Source organism: Boleophthalmus pectinirostris, unplaced genomic scaffold (genome assembly GCF_026225935.1).
Source record: "Boleophthalmus pectinirostris isolate CB_2022bp ecotype Guang Dong unplaced genomic scaffold, ASM2622593v1 HiC_scaffold_22, whole genome shotgun sequence".
NCBI classification, from domain to species: Eukaryota; Metazoa; Chordata; class Actinopteri; order Gobiiformes; family Gobiidae; genus Boleophthalmus; species Boleophthalmus pectinirostris.
This window is the reverse complement of record NW_026571190.1, coordinates 39,195,906-39,220,890: the sequence shown is the minus strand read 5'-3', so window position 1 is coordinate 39,220,890 and position 24,985 is coordinate 39,195,906. Positions and strand designations below refer to the sequence as shown.

At 39.4% G+C, this 24,985-nt stretch overlaps 1 protein-coding gene across 1 annotated transcript in view; it reads left to right on the top strand.

Moving 5' to 3' along the window:
* Positions 1–24,985, top strand: part of lrba (LPS responsive beige-like anchor protein) — a 702,007-nt gene that overhangs the window by 215,404 nt on the left and 461,618 nt on the right. Inside the window, 3 exon segments of the mRNA XM_055158186.1 lie at positions 11,712–11,830; positions 21,666–21,773; positions 23,427–23,568. Of these exon segments, the coding sequence (XP_055014161.1) occupies positions 11,712–11,830; positions 21,666–21,773; positions 23,427–23,568 (369 nt within the window).

Here is a 24,985-nt window from a genome sequence, read left to right as displayed (position 1 = left end):
CCCCTCTTTCCCTCTCCTCTTCATCCTCACCCTTCTCTCTTTTTCACTCCTCCTCTTTTCCTCTTCGCTTCTCCTCTCCCTCCTCTCTTCCTCCTCTCCTCTTTCCCACTCTTCTTCCTTCTCTTTTTCCTCCCCTCCTCTCGTTTTATATCCTCCTCTTTATCCCCTCCCGCTCTTTCCCTCTTCCTCTCTCCTCCCCTTCTTCCTCCTCTATCCTCCTCTATCCTCCTCTCCTCCCTCAGTTCCTCCTTTGTCCCCTTTCCTCTTCTTCGTCCGACTCTCCTCTCCTCCTCTCCCTCCTTTCCCCCTCTTCCTCCTCTTCCCTTTTCCCTTCTCTCCTCCTCCTCCTCTCTTCCTCTCTGTTTATATCCTCCTATTCCTCCCCTCCTCCTCTTCCTTCTCTTTTTCCTCCGTTGCTCTCGTTTTATGCCCTCCTCTTCCTCCCCTCCTGCTCTTTCCCTCTCCCTCCTCTCCTCCCCTTCTCCCTCCTCTATCCTCCTCTCCTCCCTCGGTTCCTCCTTTGTCCCCTTTCCTCTTCTTCGTCCGACCCTCTCCCTCCTTTCCCCTCTTCCTCCTCTTCCCCTTTCCCTTCTCTCCTCCTCTTTCTCCTCTCCTCCTCCTCCTCTCTTCCTCTCTGTTTATATCCTCCTATTCCTCCCCTCCTCCTCTATCCTCCTCTCTTTCTCCTCCTCTCCCCCCTCTCTTCCCTTCATCCTCACCCTCCTCTCTTTTTCACTCCTCCTCTTTTCCTCTTCTCCTCTCCCTCTTCTCTTCCTTTGCCCATTTTCCTCCTCTCCTCTTCCTTCTCTTTCTCCTCTCCTCCTCTCTTTTTATGCCCTCCTCTTCCTCCCCTCCTGCTCTTTCTCTCTCCCTCCTCTCCTCCCTCGGTTCCTCCTTTGTCCCCTTTCCTCTTCTTCGTCCTCTTCTCCTCCTCTCCTCTCTTAATCCTCTCCTCTCCTCCTCCTCCTCTTCCTCGCATCAGCGCGCTCTTATCTTGTTATTGTAACCCCCGCGCACGCTGCACTTGAAAATGGCTGCGATCATGATGTAGTGACTCCCCCTAATGGCCTTGGCTTTGCTGTAGCGCTGTAGCTCGGGGCGTTTTTCTCCCCTCTGTTGTGGCCTATTAAAGTTTCTCTGACAGCATCAAAAGCCCTGCCTGCCTCAGCTGAATAAAACATATCGATTCATTATTCATTCATGTGAGTCGAGCCTTTTGCAAACAGAACACAAACGAACAAATCTACAGACGTACAAACGTACAAACGTACAAATCTACACAAACGTACAAACGCACAAATCTACAAACGTACAAACGAACAAATCTACAGACGAACAAATCTACAAACGTACAAACGAACAAATCTACAAACGTACAAACGCACAAATCTACAAACGTACAAACGCACAAATCTACAAACGTACAAACGCACAAATCTACAAACGTACAAACGAACAAATCTACAAACGTACAAACGAACAAATCTACAACGTACAAACGCACAAATCTACAAACGAACAAACGAACAAATCTACAAACGTACAAACGAACAAATCTACAGACGAACAAACGAACAAATCTACAAACGTACAAACGCACAAATCTACAAACGAACAAATCTACAAACGAACAAATCTACAAACGTACAACGCACAAATTACAAACGTACAAACAAATCTACAAAACGCACAAATACAAACGAACAAATCTACAAACGTACAAACGCACAAATCTACAAACGTACAAACGTACAAATAAAACTACAAACGTACAAACGTACAAAAATCTACAAACAAATACAAACGAACAATCTACAAACGAAACAAATCTACAAACGTACAAACGAACAAATCTACAAACGTACAACGAACACAATCTACAACGTACAAAAACAAATCTACAAACGTACAAACGAACAAATCTACAAACGTAACAAACGAACAAATCTACAAACTACAAACGAACAAATCTACAAACGTACAAACGAACAAATCTACAAACGTACAAACGAACAAATCTACAAACGAACAAATCTACAAACGTACAAACGAACAAATCTACAAACGTACAAATCTACAAACAACGTAACAAATCTACAAACGTACAAACGAACAAATCTACAAACGTACAAACGAACAAAGTACAAAACAAATCTACAAACGTACAAAACGAACAAATCTCGTACAAACTACAAACGAACAAATCTACAAACGAACAAACGTACAAACGTACAAACGTACAAACAAATCTACAAACGTACAAAACGAACAAATCTACAAACGTACAAACGTACAAACGTACAAACGAACAAATCTACAAACGTACAAATAAACTACAAACGTACAAACGAACAAATCTAAAAAACAAATCTACAAACGTACAAATCTACAAACGTACAAAACTAAACGCACAAATCTACAAACGTACAAACGCACAAATCTACAAACGTACAAACGAACAAATCTACAAACGTACAAACGAACAAATCTACAAACTACAAACAAACGAACAAATCTACAAACGAACAAATCTACAAACGACAAACAACAAATCTACAAACGAACAAATCTACAAACGTACAACGAACAAATCTACAAACGTACAAACGAACAAATCTACAAACGTCAAACTAACAAACGTACAAACAACTACAAACGTACAAACGTACACAAATCTACAAACGTACAAACGAACAAATCGTAAACAAAAACAAACGTACAAATGTACAAACGAACAAATCTACAAACGAACAAATCTACAAACGTACAAACGAACAAATCTACAAACGTACAAACGAACAAATCTACAAACGAACAAATCTACAAACGTACAAATCTACAAACGAACAAATCTACAAACGAACAAATCGAACAAACGTACAAACTACAAACACAAATCTACAAACGAACAAATCTACAGACGTACAACAAACGCACAAATCTACAAACGTACAAACGAACAAATCTACAAACGAACAAATCTACAAACGTACAAACGAACAAATCTACAAACGTACAAACGAACAAATCGTACAAACGTACAAACGAACAAATCTACAAACGTACAAATCTACAAACGTACAAACGAACAAATCTACAAACGTACAAACGAACAAATCTACAAACGTACAAACGAACAAATCTACAAACGTACAAACGATACAAATCTACAAACGTACAAAAACAAATCTACAAACGTACAAACGCACAAATCTACAAACGTACAAACGAACAAATCTACAAATCTACAAACGAACAAACGTACAAACGAACAAATCTACAAACGTACAAACGACAAATCTACAAACGTACAAACTACAAATTACAAACGTACAAACGAACAAATCTACAAACGTACAAACGTACAAACGAACAAATCTACAAACGAACAAATCTACAAACGTACAAACGAACAAATCTACAAACGTACAAACGCACAAATCTACAAACGTACAAACGAACAAATCTACAAACGTACAAACGAACAAATCTACAAACGTACAAACGAACAAATCTACAAACGTACAAACGAACAAATCTACAAACGTACAAACGAACAAATCTACAAACGTACAAACGAACAAATCTACAAACGTACAAACGCACAAATCTACAAACGTACAAACGCACAAATCTACAAACGTACAAACGAACAAATCTACAAACGAACAAATCTACAAACGTACAAAACGTACAAACGCAAAATCTACAAACGTACAAACGCACAAAACAACGTACAAACGTACAAACGAACAAATCTACAACGTACAAACGAAACAAATCGAACAAAATCTACAAACGAACAAATCTACAAACGAACAAATCTACAAACGAACAAATACGTACAAACGAACAAATCTACAAACGTACAAACGAACAAATCTACAAACGTACAAACGAACAAATCTACAAACGTACAAAACAAACGTACAAACTACAAACGTACAAAAAAACGAACAAATCTACAAACGCAAACAAAAACTACAAACGTACAAAACAAAAACAAATCTACAAACGTACAAACGAACAAATCTACAAACGTACAAACGAACAAATCTACAAACAAACGACAAATCTACAAACGAACAAATCTACAAACGTACAAACGAAAACGAACAAATCTACAAACGTACAAACGAACAAACTACAAACTACAAACGACAAATCTACAAACGTACAAACGTACAAATCGAACAAATCGTACAAACGTACAAAAATACAAACGAACAATCTACAAACGTACAAACGTACAAATACAAACTACAAACGTACAAACGTACAAAACAACAAATCTACAAACGTACAAACGAACAAAATCTACAAATAAACACAAATTACAAACGTACAAACGAACAAATCTACAAACGAACAAAACTACAAAAACAAATCTACAAACGTACAAACAAAATCTACAAACGTACAAACGTACAAACGAACAAATCTACAAACGAAAAAAAACAAACGTACAAATGAACAAATCTACAAAACGAACAAATCTACAAACGTACAAACGAACAAATCTACAAACTAACAAATCTACAAACGCACAAATCTACAAACGTACAAACGAACAAATCTACAAACGTACAAACGAACAAATCTACAAACGTACAAACGAACAAATCTACAAACGTACAAATCTACAAACGAACAAATCTACAAACGTACAAAAACAAAACACAAACTACAAATCTACAAACGTACAAACGTACAAACGAACAAATCTACAAACGTACAAACGAACACAAATCTACAAACGTACAAACGTACAAAACGAACAAATCTACAAACGTACAAACGAACAAACTACAAATCTACAAACGCACAAATCTACAAACGAACAAATCGTACAAACGAACAAATCTACAAACGAACAAATCTACAAACGAACAAATCTACAAACGAACAAATCTACAAACGAACAAATCTACAAACGTACAAACGAACAAATCTACAAACGTACAAACAAACTACAAACGTACAAACAACAAAACAAACGTACAAACGAACAAATCTACAAACGTACAAACGAACAAATCTACAAACGTACAAACGTACAAACACAAATCTACAAACGTACAAACGCACAAATCTACAAACGTACAAACGCACAAATCTACAAACGTACAAACGAACAAATCTACAAACGTACAAACGAACAAATCTACAAACGTACAAACGAACAAATCTACAAACTACAAATCTACAAACGAAACAAACTACAAACGTACAAACGAAACAAATCTACAAACTACAAACGAACAAAACAAACTACAAACGAACAAATCTACAAACGTACAAACGCACAAATCTACAAACGTACAAACGAACAAATCTACAAACGTACAAACGAACAAATCTACAAACGTACAAACGAACAAATCTACAAACGTACAAACGAACAAATCTACAAACGTACAAATCTACAAACGTACAAACGAACAAATCTACAAACGCACAAACATACAAACGAACAAATCTACAAACGTACAAATCTACAAACGTACAAACGCACAAATCTACAAACGAACAAATCTACAAACGTACAAACGAACAAATCTACAAACGTACAAATCTACAAACGTACAAACGAACAAATCTACAAACGTACAAACTACAAACGTACAAACGAACAAATCTACAAACGTACAAATCTACAAACGTACACACTCACCGCCGACGCCAACGTGAAACTATTTTGATTTTTAAAGTTCACGTTACGCCGTTTTCTGATTTATGTTTTAATGTCGTTCGTTCATCTGGAGTCGTGTTTTTGTTTCATTCACACGTTTAACTCACAGATCCTGCAGGTTTAGGCTGAGTTTTTTTCTCAAACGGAAAATGCTCTGTTCAACGTTGTGATGTCATTAAGTGGTAATTAGTGTTGTCATACTCGAGACTGGTTTTGGTTTTGAAGGTGCTTGGACTCGGTCTTGTCTCGGTCTTGAAGGCGCTTGGACTCGGTCTTGTCTTGATCTTGAAGGCGCTTGGACTCGGTCTTTTCTTGATCTTGAAGGTGCTTGGACTCGGTCTTGTCTCGGTCTTGAAGGCACATGGACTCGGTTTTGTCTCGGTCTTGAAGGCACATGGACTCGGTTTTGTCTCGGTCTTGAAGACGCTTGGACTCGGTTTTTTCTTGATCTTGAAGGCGCATGGACTCGGTCTTGTCTTGGTCTTGAAGGCGCTTGGACTCGGTCTTGTCTTGGTCTTGAAGGCACTTGGACTTGGTCTTGAAGGCACTTGGACTGGTCTTGTCTTGGTCTTGAAGGCACTTCTCGGACTCGTCTTGTCTTGATCTTGAAGGCACTTGGACTCGGTCTTGTCTCGGTCTTGAAGGTGTTCTTGGACTCGGTCTTGTCTCGGTCTTGAAGGCACTTGGACTCGGTCTTGTCTCGGTCTTGAAGGCGCTTGGACTCGATCTTGACTTGGACTTGAGGTCCCGCGGACACTGCGCGGCACATCACAAACACACATGCCCCTCGACCTTTAAAAGACTTCGGTCTTGTCTTGGTCTCGGGATCTTATGGTCTTTGACTGGTCTTGGTCTCGATTAGTCCAGTCTTAAATACAACACCAGTGGTAATACAGGAAGTGCTCCACTGTGTTTTTAAACTCCATAAACCTTCACTAGAATCATTTGGATAATTTCAGGCCTGCAGTTGCTGATCTCTTCTGAATTAAACGCAAAAGGAGCTGTTCACTTGAAAACTACCACTTCATCACAAGGTGGAACAGAGCAGTTTGAACTTTGGAGATGTAGACAGTCAGAATCAGTATTTATTTGTCATTTCAGTATAAAAAAATACACAGAAATGAAACACTGCACCTCAGGTCAACAGCAGCATGAATAATAATAGGAATAAATAGTTGAAAATATTGTATGTCAAATAGAGTCTTTAAAAACAGCCCCCAGCGTTCCAAGTCAGTGCTATTAACAATGACAACATAGATGTAATAAAGTGCTGCTCAAACATCTGAACAAAACAAAACACAACTCCTGGTTTGTTTTTGAGGAGGTAACAACATTATAACATAGTTATATAAACAACTTAGATGCACAAGAGTCAATTTTGCGTTTAAAAGCGACCTTATTTAAAGATGAAATATGTAACTTTTTTGTTGGAAGTAGGTGGATGTAATGCATTGCCTTGAATGTTCCACAACATGGCATTAAACACATCTATCTATTGCATTTTTCAATTAATTGTGTAATACAGATAGATAAATACCTTGTAAAACATTCTTACTTTGAACAATCTTGTGACTGTGATGTTGGAAAGGGATTTATTTAACCAAAATCAGTTCATCTGTTGTAGCTCCGACTAATTCAGTTCTTTACGGTCAGACTGTGTTAAAATAAAACTCAGATTAAAGTCTAATTTGATTCGAATGTCGTTGACGTCGGCTGCGAAGAAAGAAATAGTCACTTTTTTCATTTGTACGTACAGTATTCTCAAAAATACTGACTCCGTTCTTCTTGTTTCCATCAGATTCGTTCTGTTTTTGCTTTTAGACGTTAACGAACAACATGTTGAACCAAAATCCAACCAGGAGCAGCTCTTCTAGACTAAATATTTCACGGTGTTGTTGTGAAAAGCAAATGCCAGGGCTCTACAAGTCTCAGTTTAGAAAGCAGCCGTTATGAAATGAATATTTGATGAGGTCTGCGCTCCCCGTAGCAGGCATCTAATCTGATTTAGCGAGACTGTAACAAGGTTTTAGCGTCTGAGCCCCTCCCGTCCCTCCCTCTCATTCTGTTTTTTATAAATGGCCGTATGAAAGAGTAGTCCTAATGGAAAAAGCCAACCTATTTCCAGACGGAATAATTCCCTCCTCGGTAATCTAAATGGTTCGGAGTTAGCATTTGTCAGTTGTCAAGTGCACGGAGGTGAGGGGGGTTGGAGGAGGCTCTAATGCTGAAACGACGAAGCTAAAATCTCAAACTGGATTTCGATACTAAGGAGTAGACCCGATACTCGATACAGATTTTGATCCCGTGATGATAATAATTAAAAATAAACACTTTATTTAGACAATAGACGGTGATTTTCAACATTAAAGGTCCAATATTACGCAAATGATGATGCGCAAAATTCAGATGAGGGCAGGAGGTGGGACCAAGTCGTTGTTTTGCAAGTCTCAAGTCTTTGACCTCAAGTCCGAGTCAAGTCCCAAGTCAAATACAGGCAAGTCCAAGTCAAATCTCAAGTCACTGACCCTTAAGTCCAAGTCAAGTCCAAGTCGTCTGCTTTGAGTTTCACGTCATTTCAAGTCTTTAAACCAAAAAAGTACCAAATATAAATCTGTGTATCATTCGTTCATTTGTTTTTCAAAATAAAACCAAAAATAAGAAAATGAAAAAACAACAGTTTTCTTCATTATTTGTCTCCAAAACCAAAATGAAAAAAAATGAATTAATTAAATGAAAATGGAAAAAACGGATAACGGACATTTCCCGTTTTCGTGACTTCCGTGACTGCGATGCCGGACTTTTGCACTGCATACGGACTGAACCAGGACTGAACCAGGTCCAGGACCAGACCGGGACCAGAGTGGACTCCGAGCTTTGACTCCGAGCCTCCGTGGGGTCCGAGCCTCAGCTTCGAGCTCCAGTCCTGCTTTGGGCTCTGAGCTTCCTGTCTGGTCCCGGGCTGGTCTCAGTCTCAGTCTCAGTCTGGTCTCGGTCTGGTCTCGGTCTGGTCTCGGTCTGGTCTCGGTCTGGTCCCCTTCTGGTCCCTTGTGGATCAATAAAGTTTGTCTATGTCAGAAAAGTTTTGAAATTTTGTCAGTGAAAGAGTGAGAATACTAATACCTGCTCAAATGAAGATCTCGGTCTTGAAGGCGCTCGGACTCGGTCTTGTCTCGGTCTTGAAGGCGCACGGACTCGGTCTTGTCTCGGTCTTGAAGTTCCCTGGAATCGATCTTGTCTCGGTCTGGAAGACGCTTGGACGTATTTAGAATTTACAGTATTATTACCAATTATAGTTTACTCTTTGTTATTATTATATTGTGATGTGTGAGCTTCTGTGTCCAAATAATTTCCCTTGTGGGTCAATAAAAGTTGTCTAACTTTAAATCTACATAAAGGTATGTAAAGTCATGGAAAATTCACTTTAGGTCATGGAAAAGTTCAGATTTTTTGTCAGTGAAAAAGAGTCTGATATCTGCTCAAATGAGAATCTAGTTTCGATTTTTACACTTGTTTTAACGTGAAAGTGTCTGATTATTACGGAGCCAGTTTCTTTTTTCTTTTCTTTGAGTCCAGCTGAAGTTGAGAGATGGTTTCTGTGGTAAAAGGGCGTATCTTGTTGCCCGGTCAGCATTCGTCCAGCCTCCGTGTCATTTGTTTGGGCGAGTGATGCAGGACGGAGGCTGCTCTCTGCCCTTGGAGCGGGGCGGAGGTGGAGGTGGGGCGGAGGTGGGGAGGGTGAGACTGAGCGATGTCGCCGGAGTCGCCCGGTGCTCTGACCTTGTCACGACCGGAGCTTTTTCACCGCCTCTGGTCTCTGTCTGCAGAGGACGACGGGGGGAAGTGTTCAGATCCTCAGTGTCACGGAATCGAGAGGGGCTGGTTAAAAATCCGTGTATCATTCGTATCATTTGTTTTTCAAAATAAAACAAAAAATAAGAAAAAGAAAAAACAACAGTTTTCTTCATTATTTGTCTCCAAAACCAAAATAAAAAACAGATAATGATTTGTTTTTTTAGTTTTCAATTTTGTGTTTAAATAAAAAATGGAGAAAAAAAAACTGATAACGTCTGTTTCCCGTTTCCGTGACTTAAACTGTGATGCTGGACTGTACCGGGACTGAGACCAGGACGGAGATCGAAACCAGAACTGTGAACGAGACCGGGACCTGGTTCAGTCCTGGTTTAGACGTGGTGTAGTCCTGTTTTAGTCCTGGGATCAGTCCTGGTTCAGCCCCGGTCTGGTCCCAGTCTGGTCCTGATCTCAGTCCTAGTCCTGGTCCCAGTCTGGCCCCAGTCTCCGTCCTGGTCTGGTCCCGATCTCAGTCCTCAGATCTCAGTCCCTGTCTCGGTGGTCCTGGTCCTAGTCCTGGTCTGGTCTCAGTCTCAGCCCCAGTCTGGTCCCGGTCTCAGTCCTGATCACCCGACAGTCTACGTGGGCGCACCTCCGGGCCCGTCTTGACACTCAGTCCTGGTTCAGTCCTGTTTTAGTTTTTAGTCCTGTTTTAGTCCTGTTTTAGTTTTAGTCCTGTTTTATTTAGTCCTGGTTTAGTCCTGGTTTAGTCCTGTTTTAGTCCTGTTTTAGTCCTGGTTCAGTCCTGGTTCAGTCCTGTTTTAGTCCTGTTCCTGGTTCAGTCCTGGTTCAGTCCTGGTTTTAGTCAGTCCTGGTTTAGTTTAGTCCTGTTTAGTCCTGGTTTAGTCCTGTTTTAGTCCTGTTTTAGTCCTGGTTTAGTCCTGGTTCAGTTTAGTCCTGTTTTAGTCCTGTTTTAGTCCTGGTTCAGTCCTGGTTCAGTTCTGTTTTAGTCCTGTTTTAGTCCTGGTTCAGTCCTGTTTTAGTCCTGTTTTAGTCCTGGTTTAGTCCTGTTCAGTCCTGTTTTAGTCCTGGTTTAGTCCTGGTTTAGTCCTGTTTAGTCCTGACTCAGTCCTGTTTTAGTCCTGGTTTAGTCCTGGTTAGTCCTTGGTTTAGTCCTGTTTTAGTCCTGGTTCAGTCCTGGTTTAGTCCTGTTTAGTCCTGTTGTTTAGTCCTGTTTTTAGTCCTGGTTCAGTCCTGGTTCAGTTCTGGTTCAGTTCTGTTTTAGTCCTGGTTCAGTCCTGTTTTAGTCCTGGTTTAGTCTTGGTTTAGTTTAGTCCTGGTTTCAGTCCTGGTTCAGTTCTTTTTAGTCCTGTTTTAGTCCTGGTTCAGTCCTGGTTCAGTTCTGGTTTAGTTCTGTTTTAGTCCTGGTTCAGTCCTGTTTTAGTCCTGGTTTAGTCTTGGTTTAGTCCTGTTTTAGTCCTGTTTTAGTCCTGGTTCAGTCCTGGTTCAGTCCTGGTTAGTCCTGGTTCAGTTTTAGTCCTGTTTTAGTCCTGTTTTAGTCCTGGTTCAGTTCTGTTTTAGTCCTGGTTTAGTCCTGGTTTAGTCCTGGTTTAGTCCTGGTTTAGTCCTGTTTTAGTCCTGGTTCAGTCCGACATCACAGTTTAAATCACGTCAACGGGAAACAGTCGTTATCCCCTTTTTCCATTTTTCATTTAAACACAAAATCGAAAACTGAACAAACAAATCATTATCTGTTTTTTCATTTTGGTTTTGGAGACAAATAATGAAGAAAATCTTTGTTTTTTCTGTCGAATGAGCGACAGACCTATTCTGTATCGTTGACTTTTCAGAGCTTTTAACCTTGTTATAGTTGTTTCTCCTCACAATTTACTCAATATTTTTAATCAAACATTTATCAACTCTTTATTTTACTCTGTTTTAGACGTACACAGACTTGGACTTAAACTTAGACAAACTTTATTGATCCACAAGGGAAATTACTTGGACACAGCAGCTCAAACATCACAATATATAACAATAACAAAGAGTAAAATAAGTATAAAAATGGTAATAAACTTCTAAATAAGTAGCAATAAAACAAATGGTAAGAGAGTGGGCTCAAATTACACATACATGATATAAAAGTATGTACAAAAAGTTTAAAAAAACACATTTTTACCACAAGTTTTACCTGGAGACTGATGAGTTTTGTTGTCTTTTTGTTTTTCAGTGTGCGCGATGGCCGTGAGGAACTGTCTGGAATGTCAACAGGCTCACGTCAAACAGAACAAAGAGGCGGCAGCTCGCACGGCCACGGTCCTGGGAACGTCCAAGTCTGCAACTGCACAGGTGAAGTGTCTGTGTGTGTGAATGTACTGACCTGTAGGGACGTAACTATAACCCAAACATCGTGATATCGTACCTCAGTCTGCTCCGTTCAGTGTAGTGACGACTGCAGGGAGAGTTGGAGAAACAAAACAGCCACTTCATAAGAGGATGTAGCAACACAGGACCTCAGTCTGCTGTTCATCTCCACTAAAAGCCTCGTATGGAGTAAGAAAGCTGTCATAAATATTCCTGCGCATAAAATAGAAATCCGTGCCTGTTTGGGAAATCCGTGCATATTTGTCTGTAGTTGCGCATAAAATAAATATTTGTAAACTCTTAAATGAGTCCAGTCGTACATAAAATATATTGTGTGTATTTTATCCATCAGAATATGAATTGAAAAATTACGACGTCAAGAATTACAATCACGAAATGAAAATTTACGATTACGATTTCATCAGTACGAAAACGAATTCACAGACGGAACTTTACTGTCAAAAATACGTCATCACTTCACAGACATTATTCATCGAGCAGAAGAAACATGTGTTTACAGGCAACACCTTGGTATGTTTACAGTATTTACCGGTAAGTTTAACGTCACCGTGACGTGGGTGGATTTGCTAATTATAACCCATTATAACTCATGTATAACCCATTATAACTCAGAATAACCCATTGTCTGAAATGCAGCTGAAGTGAAGACTGACTGATGCTCGCTGTGGCTGTAGCCGTGAATGTTTTAATCTAAACATACAGAGAACCTGATATTTGTTAATTAGCCCTGGGATAACGTTACGTCTGATGTTGGCCAACTGGCTCCACTATGTTTTCTAACATATAGGTGCAATTTCCCGTTCAAAGGAGGTGTTTCTACACAATATTATACAGCAGCGTTCGGTTCCTGAATTCAAGACATTTTTACAATAGATTTTAATTAACCCACTTGTTGGTCGCTGTTGTAGCTTCTTGTGCTTTTACTCTGTTTTTACTCTGCTACAAACTTGAGCTGCACAGTCTTGATCTTGATCGATGTTTCTTCTGCTCGATGAATAATGTCTGTGAAGTGATGACGTATTTTTGACAGTAAAGTTCCGTCTGTGAATTCGTTTTCGTACTGATGAAATCGTAATCGTAAATTTTCATTTCGTGATTGTAATTCATGACGTCGTAATTTTTCAATTCGTATTCTGATGGATAAAATACACACAATATATTTTATGTACGACTGGACTCATTTGAGAGTTTACAAATATTTATTTTATGCGCAACTACAGACAAACGGATTTACCAAATATGCACGGATTTCTGTTCTATGTGCTCGAATATTTTTGACAGCTTTCTTACTCCATAGCCTCGGGCCACTTCTTTGAGGACAGTGAGGTACAGATCTGAGCCAGAGAAAAGAATTGGTTTTAGAGGGGAGTTAAAAAGGCTGTTTTTGTTTGGAAATATAACCCTTCCTTGAACAGAAATGGAGGCCTCAGACATCATCAGTCTCCCATCTACAACTCCATCCTCAAACCTAAATCAAGGTTCTTTATTTTGTCATTCGAACATGCGAGAGGAACACAGGACAGAACGAAACGTGCTCCCCGAGGCCCAGTGATCCAGAAAGAGATAAAAACAAAAAAAAATAAGCAATGTTGGTAACACTTTATAATAACTACACCTTATTTAGCCTTAATAAAGCATGAACAAAGACTTAACTGATAATGAACAAAGATTTAATTAATAATGATTCACGATTAGTAAATGCTTAATAAATCATAATTCGTCTTCACTTTAGAAAAGCTCTCAAAAAGACTTAACTAACAGATAACAGCTGCCTGAATGATCATTGCATTATATTATTAGTAAATCATTCTCTCATAGTTTATTCATGCTTAATAAATGCTCAAATGGTTAGTTCATGAGTAATTAAGTATGAAATAATTATGAGTAACTATTTACAGCACAGGCAGATTAAGTGCAAGTGCTAATTAAGGTAGTAATTAAGTAGTTACTAAGCGTGAATCATTATTAATTAAGTCTTTGTTCATGCTTTATTAAGGCTAAATAAGGTGTAGTTATTATAAAGTGTTATCGCAATGTTAAAAAGTAAATACATCAAAACAACAACATTTAGCAGTTCAAATGAGCAAGTACAAGTAAAAAAACGTGGCAAGACAAAGAGGCAGCCCAAGCAGGAAGTCGGTGTGCACTGTTCAAAAGTCTGACAGCCTCAGAGAAGAAACTGAACTTCAGCCAAGATGTTCAACGAAATCAAAACAACAAAACCAACAGGGACAGTCAGGTCTGGTCCAGAGGTGTGAAAGCTCCCATCCTCACCCTGATTATGCCAGTAACATCCAACACTCAGATGGGGTCCACACGACAATGTTTTTTGGTTGAAACGGTGAGGTTTTTATTTGTTTTGGCCTTCCATCCACATGGAGCTGGCGGTTCAGGTCGGCGAAAACTGTGTTTTCTTAAAAAGCGAGTTCCAGAGTAGAAAAATCTGAGAACGCCGGCGTTGCATTGTCATGTGGACAAGCAAACCACAGCTTTTGGAAAAAACAATGATGATGCAACTCCGTCATTGTCATGTGACCAGAAGAAAACCCTGCGCAGAAAGAACTGTATGTGCATGTGCTCTTTGTAGTGTCCAGTGGCTCTGGCTGTATCCTGTTTTCAGCGCCACATACAGGTGGGGCAGATGTGTTACATGGTTTTCACTCAGTGCGCCGTTGTCGTCTGGACATGAATATTTATTGATCCAACACGTGTGTGGATGCGAATTGTTTTCAACACGCAAAAAAATAAATAAATCCAGGAGCATTGTCATGTGGAGTTCAATAGACCAAGTTACAAACAGAAACTGTAAACAAGTAGGGTGTGAGTTTCAGAGTAGTTTCAGTGCAGGTAGCTCCTCCTTCAGGCAGATATAAAGCAGAGGCAAGGCAAGTTTATTTGTACAGCACAATTCGTACACAAAGTAATTCAAAGTGCTTTACAGAATAAGAAATACATTAAAATCATAATAAAAACAAATCAAAACATAAATAATCATGAAGATTAAAATAAAAAAGAGAGACATAAATTGGAGAGAAGAGTGCGGAATGAAAACCTTTCAGTTATTTGCACAGTTAAACAGAAATGTTTTGAGTCTGGATTTAAACAGCGTCACAGAAGAGTCTGTCTCACATGTTCAGACTGTTCCAGGTTTTAGCTGCATGAACCTGAAACTCTGACTCCCCTTGTTTAGTCGTGACTCTGGGCACCAGCAGGAGTTGGTCCCTGAGCTCCTCAGAGTGTGAGATGTTCATATGACACTAACATGTCACAGATGGACTTTGGTGCTCGGACATGGAGACACTTGTACAGAGTCCACCAGCGTCTGACCAGAACTGAAGAAGCAGCTTGGATGAGATGCGAAACCTATTTGATCAAATAAACTAAAAATAAATAAAATTAAAAATTGTCCAGCTGACAAATTGAATTTCTCCTTTGCTTCAATATTGTGTTGTCAGAAGTTTGACAGTAATATCGTGGACCATCACAATTTATCAAGAACTACAAGTCTCTTTGTTTAAATTCATTGTTATGATGCAGCAACAGCTAAAAAAAACAGAGGACTACATAGACCATGATCCTTTGCTCTTTTTCAGTCCAATCTCCACAATAAAATCACTGTTATTAAACATTTTTACATCTCAATTATTTGCATTATGACAGAAAAGTCGTATATTCACAATTTTGTTTTTCTCCACAAAATATCCCAATAAATATCGTGAAAACATCGTACCGAGACATGTACTTATTGTTACATTCCTAGAGACCAGAGGGCGTATTCTCAAAACGGTTTCTATTGCTGCATTCCCTTTTCCCTCAGAGGATTGAACTCTGACCTCGGGGTAATGTTTTCTCAGAGTTTCTGTTTTCCAGTGGCCACATCAGAAAAACAATGACCAGTACGTTATAGTTTATGGACAATAATGATGTAAAACTATAGGGCAGTGTTCAAATCAACCAAAATAATAATACACTTAGGTTTGTTCATAACCTGGACAGTGAGATCACAATTATACGTTATAAATTGTTGTTTCAGAGTGATTTTTTTCATGTCAGTATTTAATTAAACGTCCTGTTGACTCTTTCAGTCACATTATAAAGCTGTTACCTCATGTTTCATTCACACATGTTCAAATAATCCTTAATTTTTAGTCTGTTTGTGTCTCCAAAGCTCAAAATGCTCTGTTCCGTCTGTAGCTTTCAAGTTAACAGCTACTTTCTACGTTTTGTTCACTAGAGATTGACAATTTGTCACTGAAATGATCCAAATGATTGTAGCGATGGCGTAACAGTACAAAAATCACGGTTTGGTTTTGAGGTCACGGTTTGGTTCATTTTCGGTTCAGTATGGGAACAAAATGAAACAAAACCATTTGATTGTTGTAATTTGTGTATTTATTAAACCAACAATTTGTCTTAACATTATACAAACAGGAAAATAAAATAAATGTAAAGTGCTGCTTGGTAATACTAATATGTTAAATAAGGCACGGCAAGTTTATTTATACAGCACATTTCGTACACAAAGTAATACAAAGTGCTTTACAGAATAAGAAATATATTAAAATCATAATAAAAACAAATGAAAACATAAATAATCATCATAAAATTAAAAAGAGAGAGACATTAAATACATAAATTAGAGAGAAGAGTGCAGAATGAAAACCTTTCCGTCGTGTGCAGCTGAACAGAACCGTTGTGAGCTTGGATTTAAACAATGTCAAAGTCGAGTCTGTGTCACATCTTCAGGAAGATTGTTCCACGTTTGAGCTGTTCCAGGTTAAAATATTCTCAAATAAGCAACAAAGGCATGAAATATATATATATATATATAAAAAAAAAATCCTTGTAAACAGTAAACAAAACTTTTCAAAAGGTAAAGCGCAACAGTAACGGTTCCAGTATGAAGTTTTACTCAATCTTCATATTTTTGGCCAGAAAAACAAACTTGTCCACATTGTCTGCAGTAAGTACAGATCCGCTGCAGGAGATTTCATGCCAGCAAAAGCAAAAGTGAGGACCGGGGCACGACGATCGTAGTTTTGTGAGGATTCACGTGGTTCGGAGGGACGTAGTCAAGTCGGGGGGCAGTTGTTGTGAAGGTGGTCGCCCTAACTATAAAGCGCTGTGGGAAACACTGCCCCAATCACGGACGAGTTTCTTCTTGAATATTAAAGAGTCGAGTCTTCTGTGTAGCTGCACATGTAGTGGCCGAATGTAAACACACACAAATTGCACAAACTCACTCGTGCACCGTCCTGCACCGAACTGAACGTCCTGCACTGAAACGGTTCGACACGAATGCACATTACACACGCAATGGATACAAAACAAATCTGTGTGTCATTCGTTCATTCGTTTTTCAATGTAAAACCAAAAATAAGAAAACGAAAAAACAACAGTTTTCTTCGCTATTTGTCTCCAAAACCAAAATGAAAAAACGAATAACGATTCGTTGTTTCAGTTTTCGATTTTGTGTTTAAATAAAGAATGGAAAAAACGGATAATGACCGTTTCCCGTTTACGTGACTTCCGTGACTGTGATGCCAGAATTTTGTACCACGTACGGACTGAATCAGGACTGATCCAGGTCTGAGACCAGAGCGGGACCAGACCGGGACAGACCGGGACCAGAGCGGGACCAGGGCGGACTCCGAGCTTTGACTCCAAGCCTCCGCGGGGTGGGACTCGGACCCCTGGCTCAGAGCCCTGCCGTGGGCTCTGAGCCTCCGGTCTGGTCCCAGTCTGGTCCTGGTCTTGTCTCGGTCTTAGGCCCGCTCTGGTCCCGGTCTGGTCCCAGTCTCAGTAGCGCTCTGGTCCCGTTCTGGTCCCGGACCTGGTCCATTTGAACCAAAAGCTCTGAGTTCAGTTCGTTTTCGTTGGTGTGAAAGCGTCAGTTGGATGTTTTGCTCCACCTCAGAACCAGCCGCAGTTCTTGAGCGCGAAGGACCAGAGCAGCTCGTCCGGACCTGTAGTCCACAGAACATTCTCACTTTCCCCGCACGGAACCAGCGCGGAGACGATGACATGGAACCGCTTGGACCACTGGTCTTGGTCTCAGTTCTGCTCTGGTCCCGCTCTGGTCCCGGTCTCAGTCCCGCTCTGGTCCCGGTCTCAGTCCCGCTCTGGTCCCGGTCTCAGTCCCGGTCTGGTCCTGCTCTGGTCCCGGTCTGGTCTCAGACCTGGATCAGTCTTGGTTCAGTCCGTACCCGGTGCAAAAGTTCGGCATCGCAGTCACTGAAGTCACATAAACGGGAAACGGCCGTTATCCGTTTTTTCCATTTTTCATTTAAACACAAAATCGAAAACTGAAAAAAACGAATCATTATCTGTTTTTTTCATTTTGGTTTTGGAGACAAATAATGAAGAAAACTGTTGTTTTTTCGTTTTCTTATTTTTGGTTTTATATTGAAAAACGAATGATACACGGATTAAAACACAAAAGCATGGGTCAGAAAATGGCGTCATTTGGGCGCTTTAAATAATTGTATATACTTTTTTTTACCATTGTAATAAACAATCGTGAATATTGATTTCCACCAGCGAGTTATCCATTTATTTGTCACATCTAGAATAACTCAAGTCAATAACAGCGCTCCGTATTCTCAGAAACAGAATCACTGTCCTTCAGTCTTCGCGCTCACACGCCGCCCTCTCCTCGGTCACACGGCGCGGCCCCATCGCCCGCGGCCCTTCTGATGTGATACAGCCACTTCCAGTAAGCGTCGCGCGGCTCTTCCCTGAACCCGGTGCCAAAGCTCATCCATAATGCAGCGGCCGCTCTATAGAAAAACCATTATGTTAAGGACAGCGTCTCCAGAGGACTCACTTCCCCGAGCCCTGAAACCTTAGCCCCGCAGACTAATAAAAGTGAAGCCGTGAGTAAAAGGAGCTGGCTGGTCCTGGATCTGTCATAATATCTTCGATGAGAATATTAAAGCACGATGTTTTATAGAGAGATACTGTGATAAACGACAATATTGGAACCATTTTATTCCACTGACACATTGACAGTAACGCAAGATAGTCCCTGTAAATCATTTTAAATACAGTTTATATAGTATCAATAAAGGGCGTCAGCTGAAACAGACAAACTTTACTGATCCACCAAGGAAATTATTTGGACACAGTAGCTCACACATCACAATATATTATAATTAGTGCTGTCATGCGATTAAAAAAATTGAGAGATTAATTAATTATGATCTGTAATTAATTAATCTAATTAATCTCATTTTAATCTCACCTAAAAATTGCTGAGAAAAGCTTCAATTTGAGGTATTTTCATTTAAATTCATTATTACATTATTGTGGCAGATCAAAAGACTGATATAGAACAAAAAAGTGACTTTATAAAGTCATTTATTGTTTAACAAATCTCTCCAAATTTGGCTGTTGAGCCCAAGTCTCCATGAATAAGAAACTGTTTGCTGTAAAGTTGCAAAGACGAGGAAATCTGAACATAATAACTTTTGTTTACTTAAAGACAATAAAAAGTCCAGTCTTTCCTTAACCATTTAAAAAATATTATTGATAGAGAAATGCTTTATATATGAGTCCTGGTTTTAGTCCTTGTTCTAGTCCTGGTTTAGACCTGCTTTAGTCCTACTTTAGTCTTAGTTTAGTCCTGGAATGGATTAATCCTGGTTTTAGTCCTGGTTTAGTCCTGGTTTAGTCCTGGTTTAGACCTGGTTTAGACCTGGTTTTAGTTCTGGTTTAGACCTGGTTTAGACCTGGTTTAGTCCTGGACTGGATAAGTCCTGGTTTTAGTCTTGGTGTCCCCTCATGTGGCAGGTCACTATAGGACAGTAGTGCAGACATCATGAGTCTATGCAGGTTGTTTTCAGGCGATTTTATATTTGTTATTTTCTTTTATATTTCACGTCGGGAGAATAATTTCCAAGACATGAATGTGTTTTTACCTGTGCACTGCTGCCTCTGTTCTACTGGCTCTACGACCTCGTCCATTGTGACGCCGCCAACGTTAACATGACGTTTACTTACGCTGTTACTGCACACGTTTTGTGTGGGTTTCCGGCAATGAGTGGAATTACCGAAATAAAAAAATGTATAAATGTGTTTGTGTGTGTGTGTTGTTGTCCCAACAACACATAAAAACAGATTTTATAATAAAGAAACTCACATACAGAAACACTAAAGTTAGAAATTAAAAATGAGATTAACGCGATTAAAAAACATAACGCGCTAAATATGACTGTAATTAATTAATCGCAATTAACGCGATAATTTGACACCCCTAATTATAATAACAAAGAGTTAAAAATATAAATGGTGATAATAAATTCTAAATAAGTAGCAAAAAGATGGCAAGAGAAAAGTAAAAATGTATACAAGCCAAAATAAAATAGAAAAAATAAGTAATAAAAAATAGAAAATCTCAACTTTATACAGCAAAATGAAGCAATAATCACGCAGTTACTTTTTCAACCCTCTACAGCGCAAATCTTTTCTTATTACATCATCAATAAATTCATTAAATTAATTACAGTGCTTTATTAACCCTTCCAGGCCAAAGGTTTTGTATACGATATCTGGGAATATGTTTTACTTAACCGTGCATAACTTTACAACCATAAAATATTTTTTGAAAAGCTGAGAGTCGTGTCTTTCCGAGCAGATTTCCGGCATTATCCTAGTGTCCAATGGGAACTTTGTTTATGGCCAAACTCATGCTCCGTCCAGTTTGTTCGGCCCAAACTTTGCCAAAGAGTTTAGTGAGTCAAAATGATCGAGCGTCTGTCTTTGTAACAATTGAAAAAATCGCTCTAAGTGCAGTTATTTCTCAAATAAATGGCAAATTACACATCTTGATCTGTGTAATTGTGCATCTCTTGTTATTTTTATTTGAAATGTGTAAATCCAAATATAATAAACCCCATGGAAATTCAGAAGTGATGTGGCTCTGTGCCCTGGACCTGACACCAGCTGTTTTCATGACTGACATCAGAAAAGGCATGAAGCCATTGCACTTTCTTTTGTTTTGAGGCAAAAAGGAGATTTTTAATTTACTTACAGATTTGATATTTTATACTGTTGTAGCTAAGGCCCTAAATTAAGCCTTATTTATGTCCAAAAAGTCACATACATACATACATGTTTGCTGTGAGTTTTGTATGAAAGAGTGTGAATTTTTTCATGTGTATTTCTGGTTCTGTATCTTTTATTACATCCACATGACACAACTACAGCAGCAGCAGTGAAATAACAGTTTGTACTGAAATAAATGGATGTGTAACACTTCATTAAGGGGTAAAAGGGGGAATTTTAAAAGCAAAATTAGGAAAAAAAATCCAGGTGAGGACAAATTGCCCTTAGGTGAAGGTTAATGCGCTTCACCCTCTATGGTCATTAAGATACTGTTGTAGCCACAGCTGCCCTGGGACGTCTCCGACCACCACCATCACTAACGCTCACACCACTTTCACTTTGGTGAAGTGTCTTGCCTAAGGAAAAACAGCTGTTTTTTTGTTGTTGTTTTTTTTCCTCACTGCTGCCCCCCTGTGGCACCTGCTATTCCCAGCGAACTCCCATCCAAGTGCTGCCCAGACCCGATCCTGCCGAGCTTCTGAGATCAGACGAGATCAGAATTAGAGATGGAAGTTTGGCCATAATAACGAAAATCTCCCCATTATGAATATTCTGCAGACATCACACTCCACATGATAAATATTGGGCCTCAATATATATATATAGTTCCAGGTTTCATATATGATAAGTCAGTGGAGTGATGATCGTAGAAGAGTAATGTTTTTCTTGTTTTTTTTTTCGTTCTTAAACACAGAGTCCGGTGGACGCAGTGACCGGTGGAATGTCCCCCATCAGAGACCTGGACAGACTCCTGCAGGACATGGACATCAACCGCCTCCGAGCCGTGGTCTTCAGAGACATAGTGAGTCCTGCACCAAACACACTGGACCTGAGACACGACCAGTCAAAAGTCTGGACACACTTTTTCATTCATGTTTTATCTTTATTTCCATGATTATTTACACTGTAGAATCTCCATAACTATGAAAGCCGTTTAAATATCCACCCTTTGCTTTGAATTCTTTTGCACTTTTGGTATTTTTCTTGACCCTGACATGGCACAAGTGTGAAGAGAAAACCATTTCAGTAGATTTCAAAAGAAGGCCAAGGGTTTGCAGCGCTGTCGACAAAGCAAAGGGTTGATACTTTAAGGATTACAGGAGCCGTAATGCTGCAAGTGCGGCTTTGTAGTTTACTAAAGTCGCACTAAGACACTCCAGTAAATTCATATGTAAGTAGCTCGAGATTATAAGGTGCACAGTCATTTTTGATGAAATTAAAGGCTTTTAAGTGCACCCTATAGTGCTGAAAATACGGTACAAATTTTTCGCAGGTATTCATACTAAAAAAGTCTGCAGGACAGAATTGAACCTTTCCTGAATAGTTTTAGAATGATCTTGAGCTGTATCAGAACAAATATAAGAGCACATAGACTAGTTTGGGTCCAGTCAAGTGGTAACGGAGGGAAACAGGGGCGGATTTTTTGACATTCAAATGTCTCTTATTCAGAAACTAGAGGAACTATTGAAATAAGTAAAGTATCAGAATGTAGGAAAGAGTTACACTCCAACAGGGTCAAGTTAAACCTGTGATATTCTTTCAAGTTGTTGACAAAAAAATTTAAAAACTCATGTCGGTAACAGAGGGAATGAAATATGCAGCACTTTTTGGGCAATAAATCCAAACAGTGATAACTCTTGGTTCTCACTTACATATCCTTAACAAACTGGTTTGAATATTTGCTTCATATAGTTTTCTACCATATGGTACAAGATTAGGTTGAAAAACCTCTTACTTTTTGAGTCATGAGATTTTTTATTAAGAAAGGTCATGGTAACGGAGGGAAAAGTAACGGAGGGAAAATTGTGCAAACAAGTAGAAGGTGCAGGATTTTACATCATTTGTCGCTTTTTTCTTCTGAATACTTTAATATTACTTCAAAATGAAAGGAAACTATTTCTATAAAATATGTCAGTCCTTCCAAACTAATTTTTATCATTTTAAATATATATATATTTTTTTAAAATCATGTCCCTTCATCAACAGTTCAAAGATGGAATAACACAAGATATGATGAAATACATCCATTTATTTACATGATTTTTGGGTCTTTGAAATTTGGGAAATAATTTTTGTTCCATGTTTCATACATGGTCTGTTTAAAACATATGGAACTTTAGAACCAAAAATGGTACAGAAAAAAGGTGAACAGTTTCATAAACTAGAGTACATATGTATCTGTTCAATACATTTTTATATCAGATGCATTAACTTGAGTTTGGCCTTGTGTTTACTTCTGCTTGACCAGGCCCGTATACGCCTTTGGAACAGTATGGAACCTACCTGGAGGGAATAGAAAAGAAAGTACAATGATTTAATATTGAAAATCACGTCCTGTTGTCTAAATAAAGACTATTTTTATTATCATTGTGGTATCGGAATGTGTATGGAGTGTGTCTGTTGGGATCTGAATCGAGTCAGATGCACATAGTTTAGTGTGCGGTGTTTGTTCCAGGAGGACAGTAAGCAGGCGCAGTTCTTGGCTCTGGCCGTGGTCTACTTCATCTCCGTGCTGATGGTGTCGAAGTACCGAGACATCCTGGAGCCCCACCACGACAGGAAGGGCCCCCGAAGGTCCCAGTCTGCGAGAAGCACAGGTACACGGCCCATGTTATGTCTGTGATGTTTTATGTAGTGATACTTTGGATTAACATGACGGAATGTTCAGCGCTGCACACATGAATCAGTGTTGAGTAATAAGCGTTTTCCTTAGAACCAGAGTTGAAAAGAGTTTGTAATATTTTGGAAGACGTTTGGAAAGATGCAATGATCGCTTCTGGTGTAGTTCCCGACACTTGACAAAATGAGTTTCGACACGACCAAACATGCTGCTGATCAAAGCCGCCTCAATTTGACACACTGAATGTTGTAAATTGCTGTGATGCAAGCGAAACGCTGTTAACGGTGAATTAAACGTCTTTCACGCAGAGCAAACGTAGAAGATCCTAACAAACCGTGGACTCCAACAAGTTCAACAACACATCGAGACTCTTGGAGGTTTTCATCTTTTCTGCTGTGAATGGCCCAGGAGTTTCCACCAAGTCCTTGTGGATATCGCCCAAGTGAATATTTGTCCAGGTAGTTGGTGATTCTGACCAGAAATTTGGTTTGTTCCACCTTTTGTCGGGGTTGAAAAGGGTGATTTGTCGTCCGTCGATGCTTATGACCAATTTCTGGTCAAATGGTCTTGGGTCCTCTGCCGTTAGAGTGGATAAATAACCGGGATCAATACCCTTTACGTGCTTTCTCGCTCCGTCTGTCATGTTGAATTCGTGTTTCTTTCCGCCGACCAAAATAATTCCCAGCATGCAACGCGCGCTTTTGTCAACAATGAAACTCTCCTATATGTATGTGCTGTTTGGAATCATCTTGAAGTTGGCGCCTCATCTCTTTTAATTGCTTGTATCCAGTGTGCACGGAGTTGTGCATCGTGAGGAAATGTTGAAAACTGAGGTTTGGTTGGAATTGTTGATTAGCCGAACAGAATGGAAGACTACAATGATGTGGAGATGAAGAAAACTGGAAAATTTTCTAATTTTTCCTAGAACAGAGCCCACTGGAAGTTGTATTTTTCGGACTATAAGTCGCTCCGGAGTGTAGGTCGCACTTTTTGGGGGAAATTTATTTGATAAAATCAGAGACCAGGAACCGGTATTTCCTGTTGAAAGTCAAGTTCTAGTAAAAACAATAGAAGAGAGAACAACAGACTGTTAACGTCACATATGAACAGTTCTTCAGATAAACTATAACATAAACAACAGAACAGAACAAGTTTAACAAACTCTCCATCTCACTCCAAATCACTAAATCCATTCAATTCTTCATCCTCGGTGTCACTTCTGAACAACTCCTCGACCTCCGGAGGTAAACAGAGCGACGCTTCCTCTTCTGTGTCGCTGTCGTCAGACTCAGCATCAGTTCCAGTTAGAATTATTCGGGTCTTTCTGAATCCCGACAGGATGGTTTCGGTGTCACTGAAGTCCAGACTTTGTCCATCCATCCAGTGACTTCAGG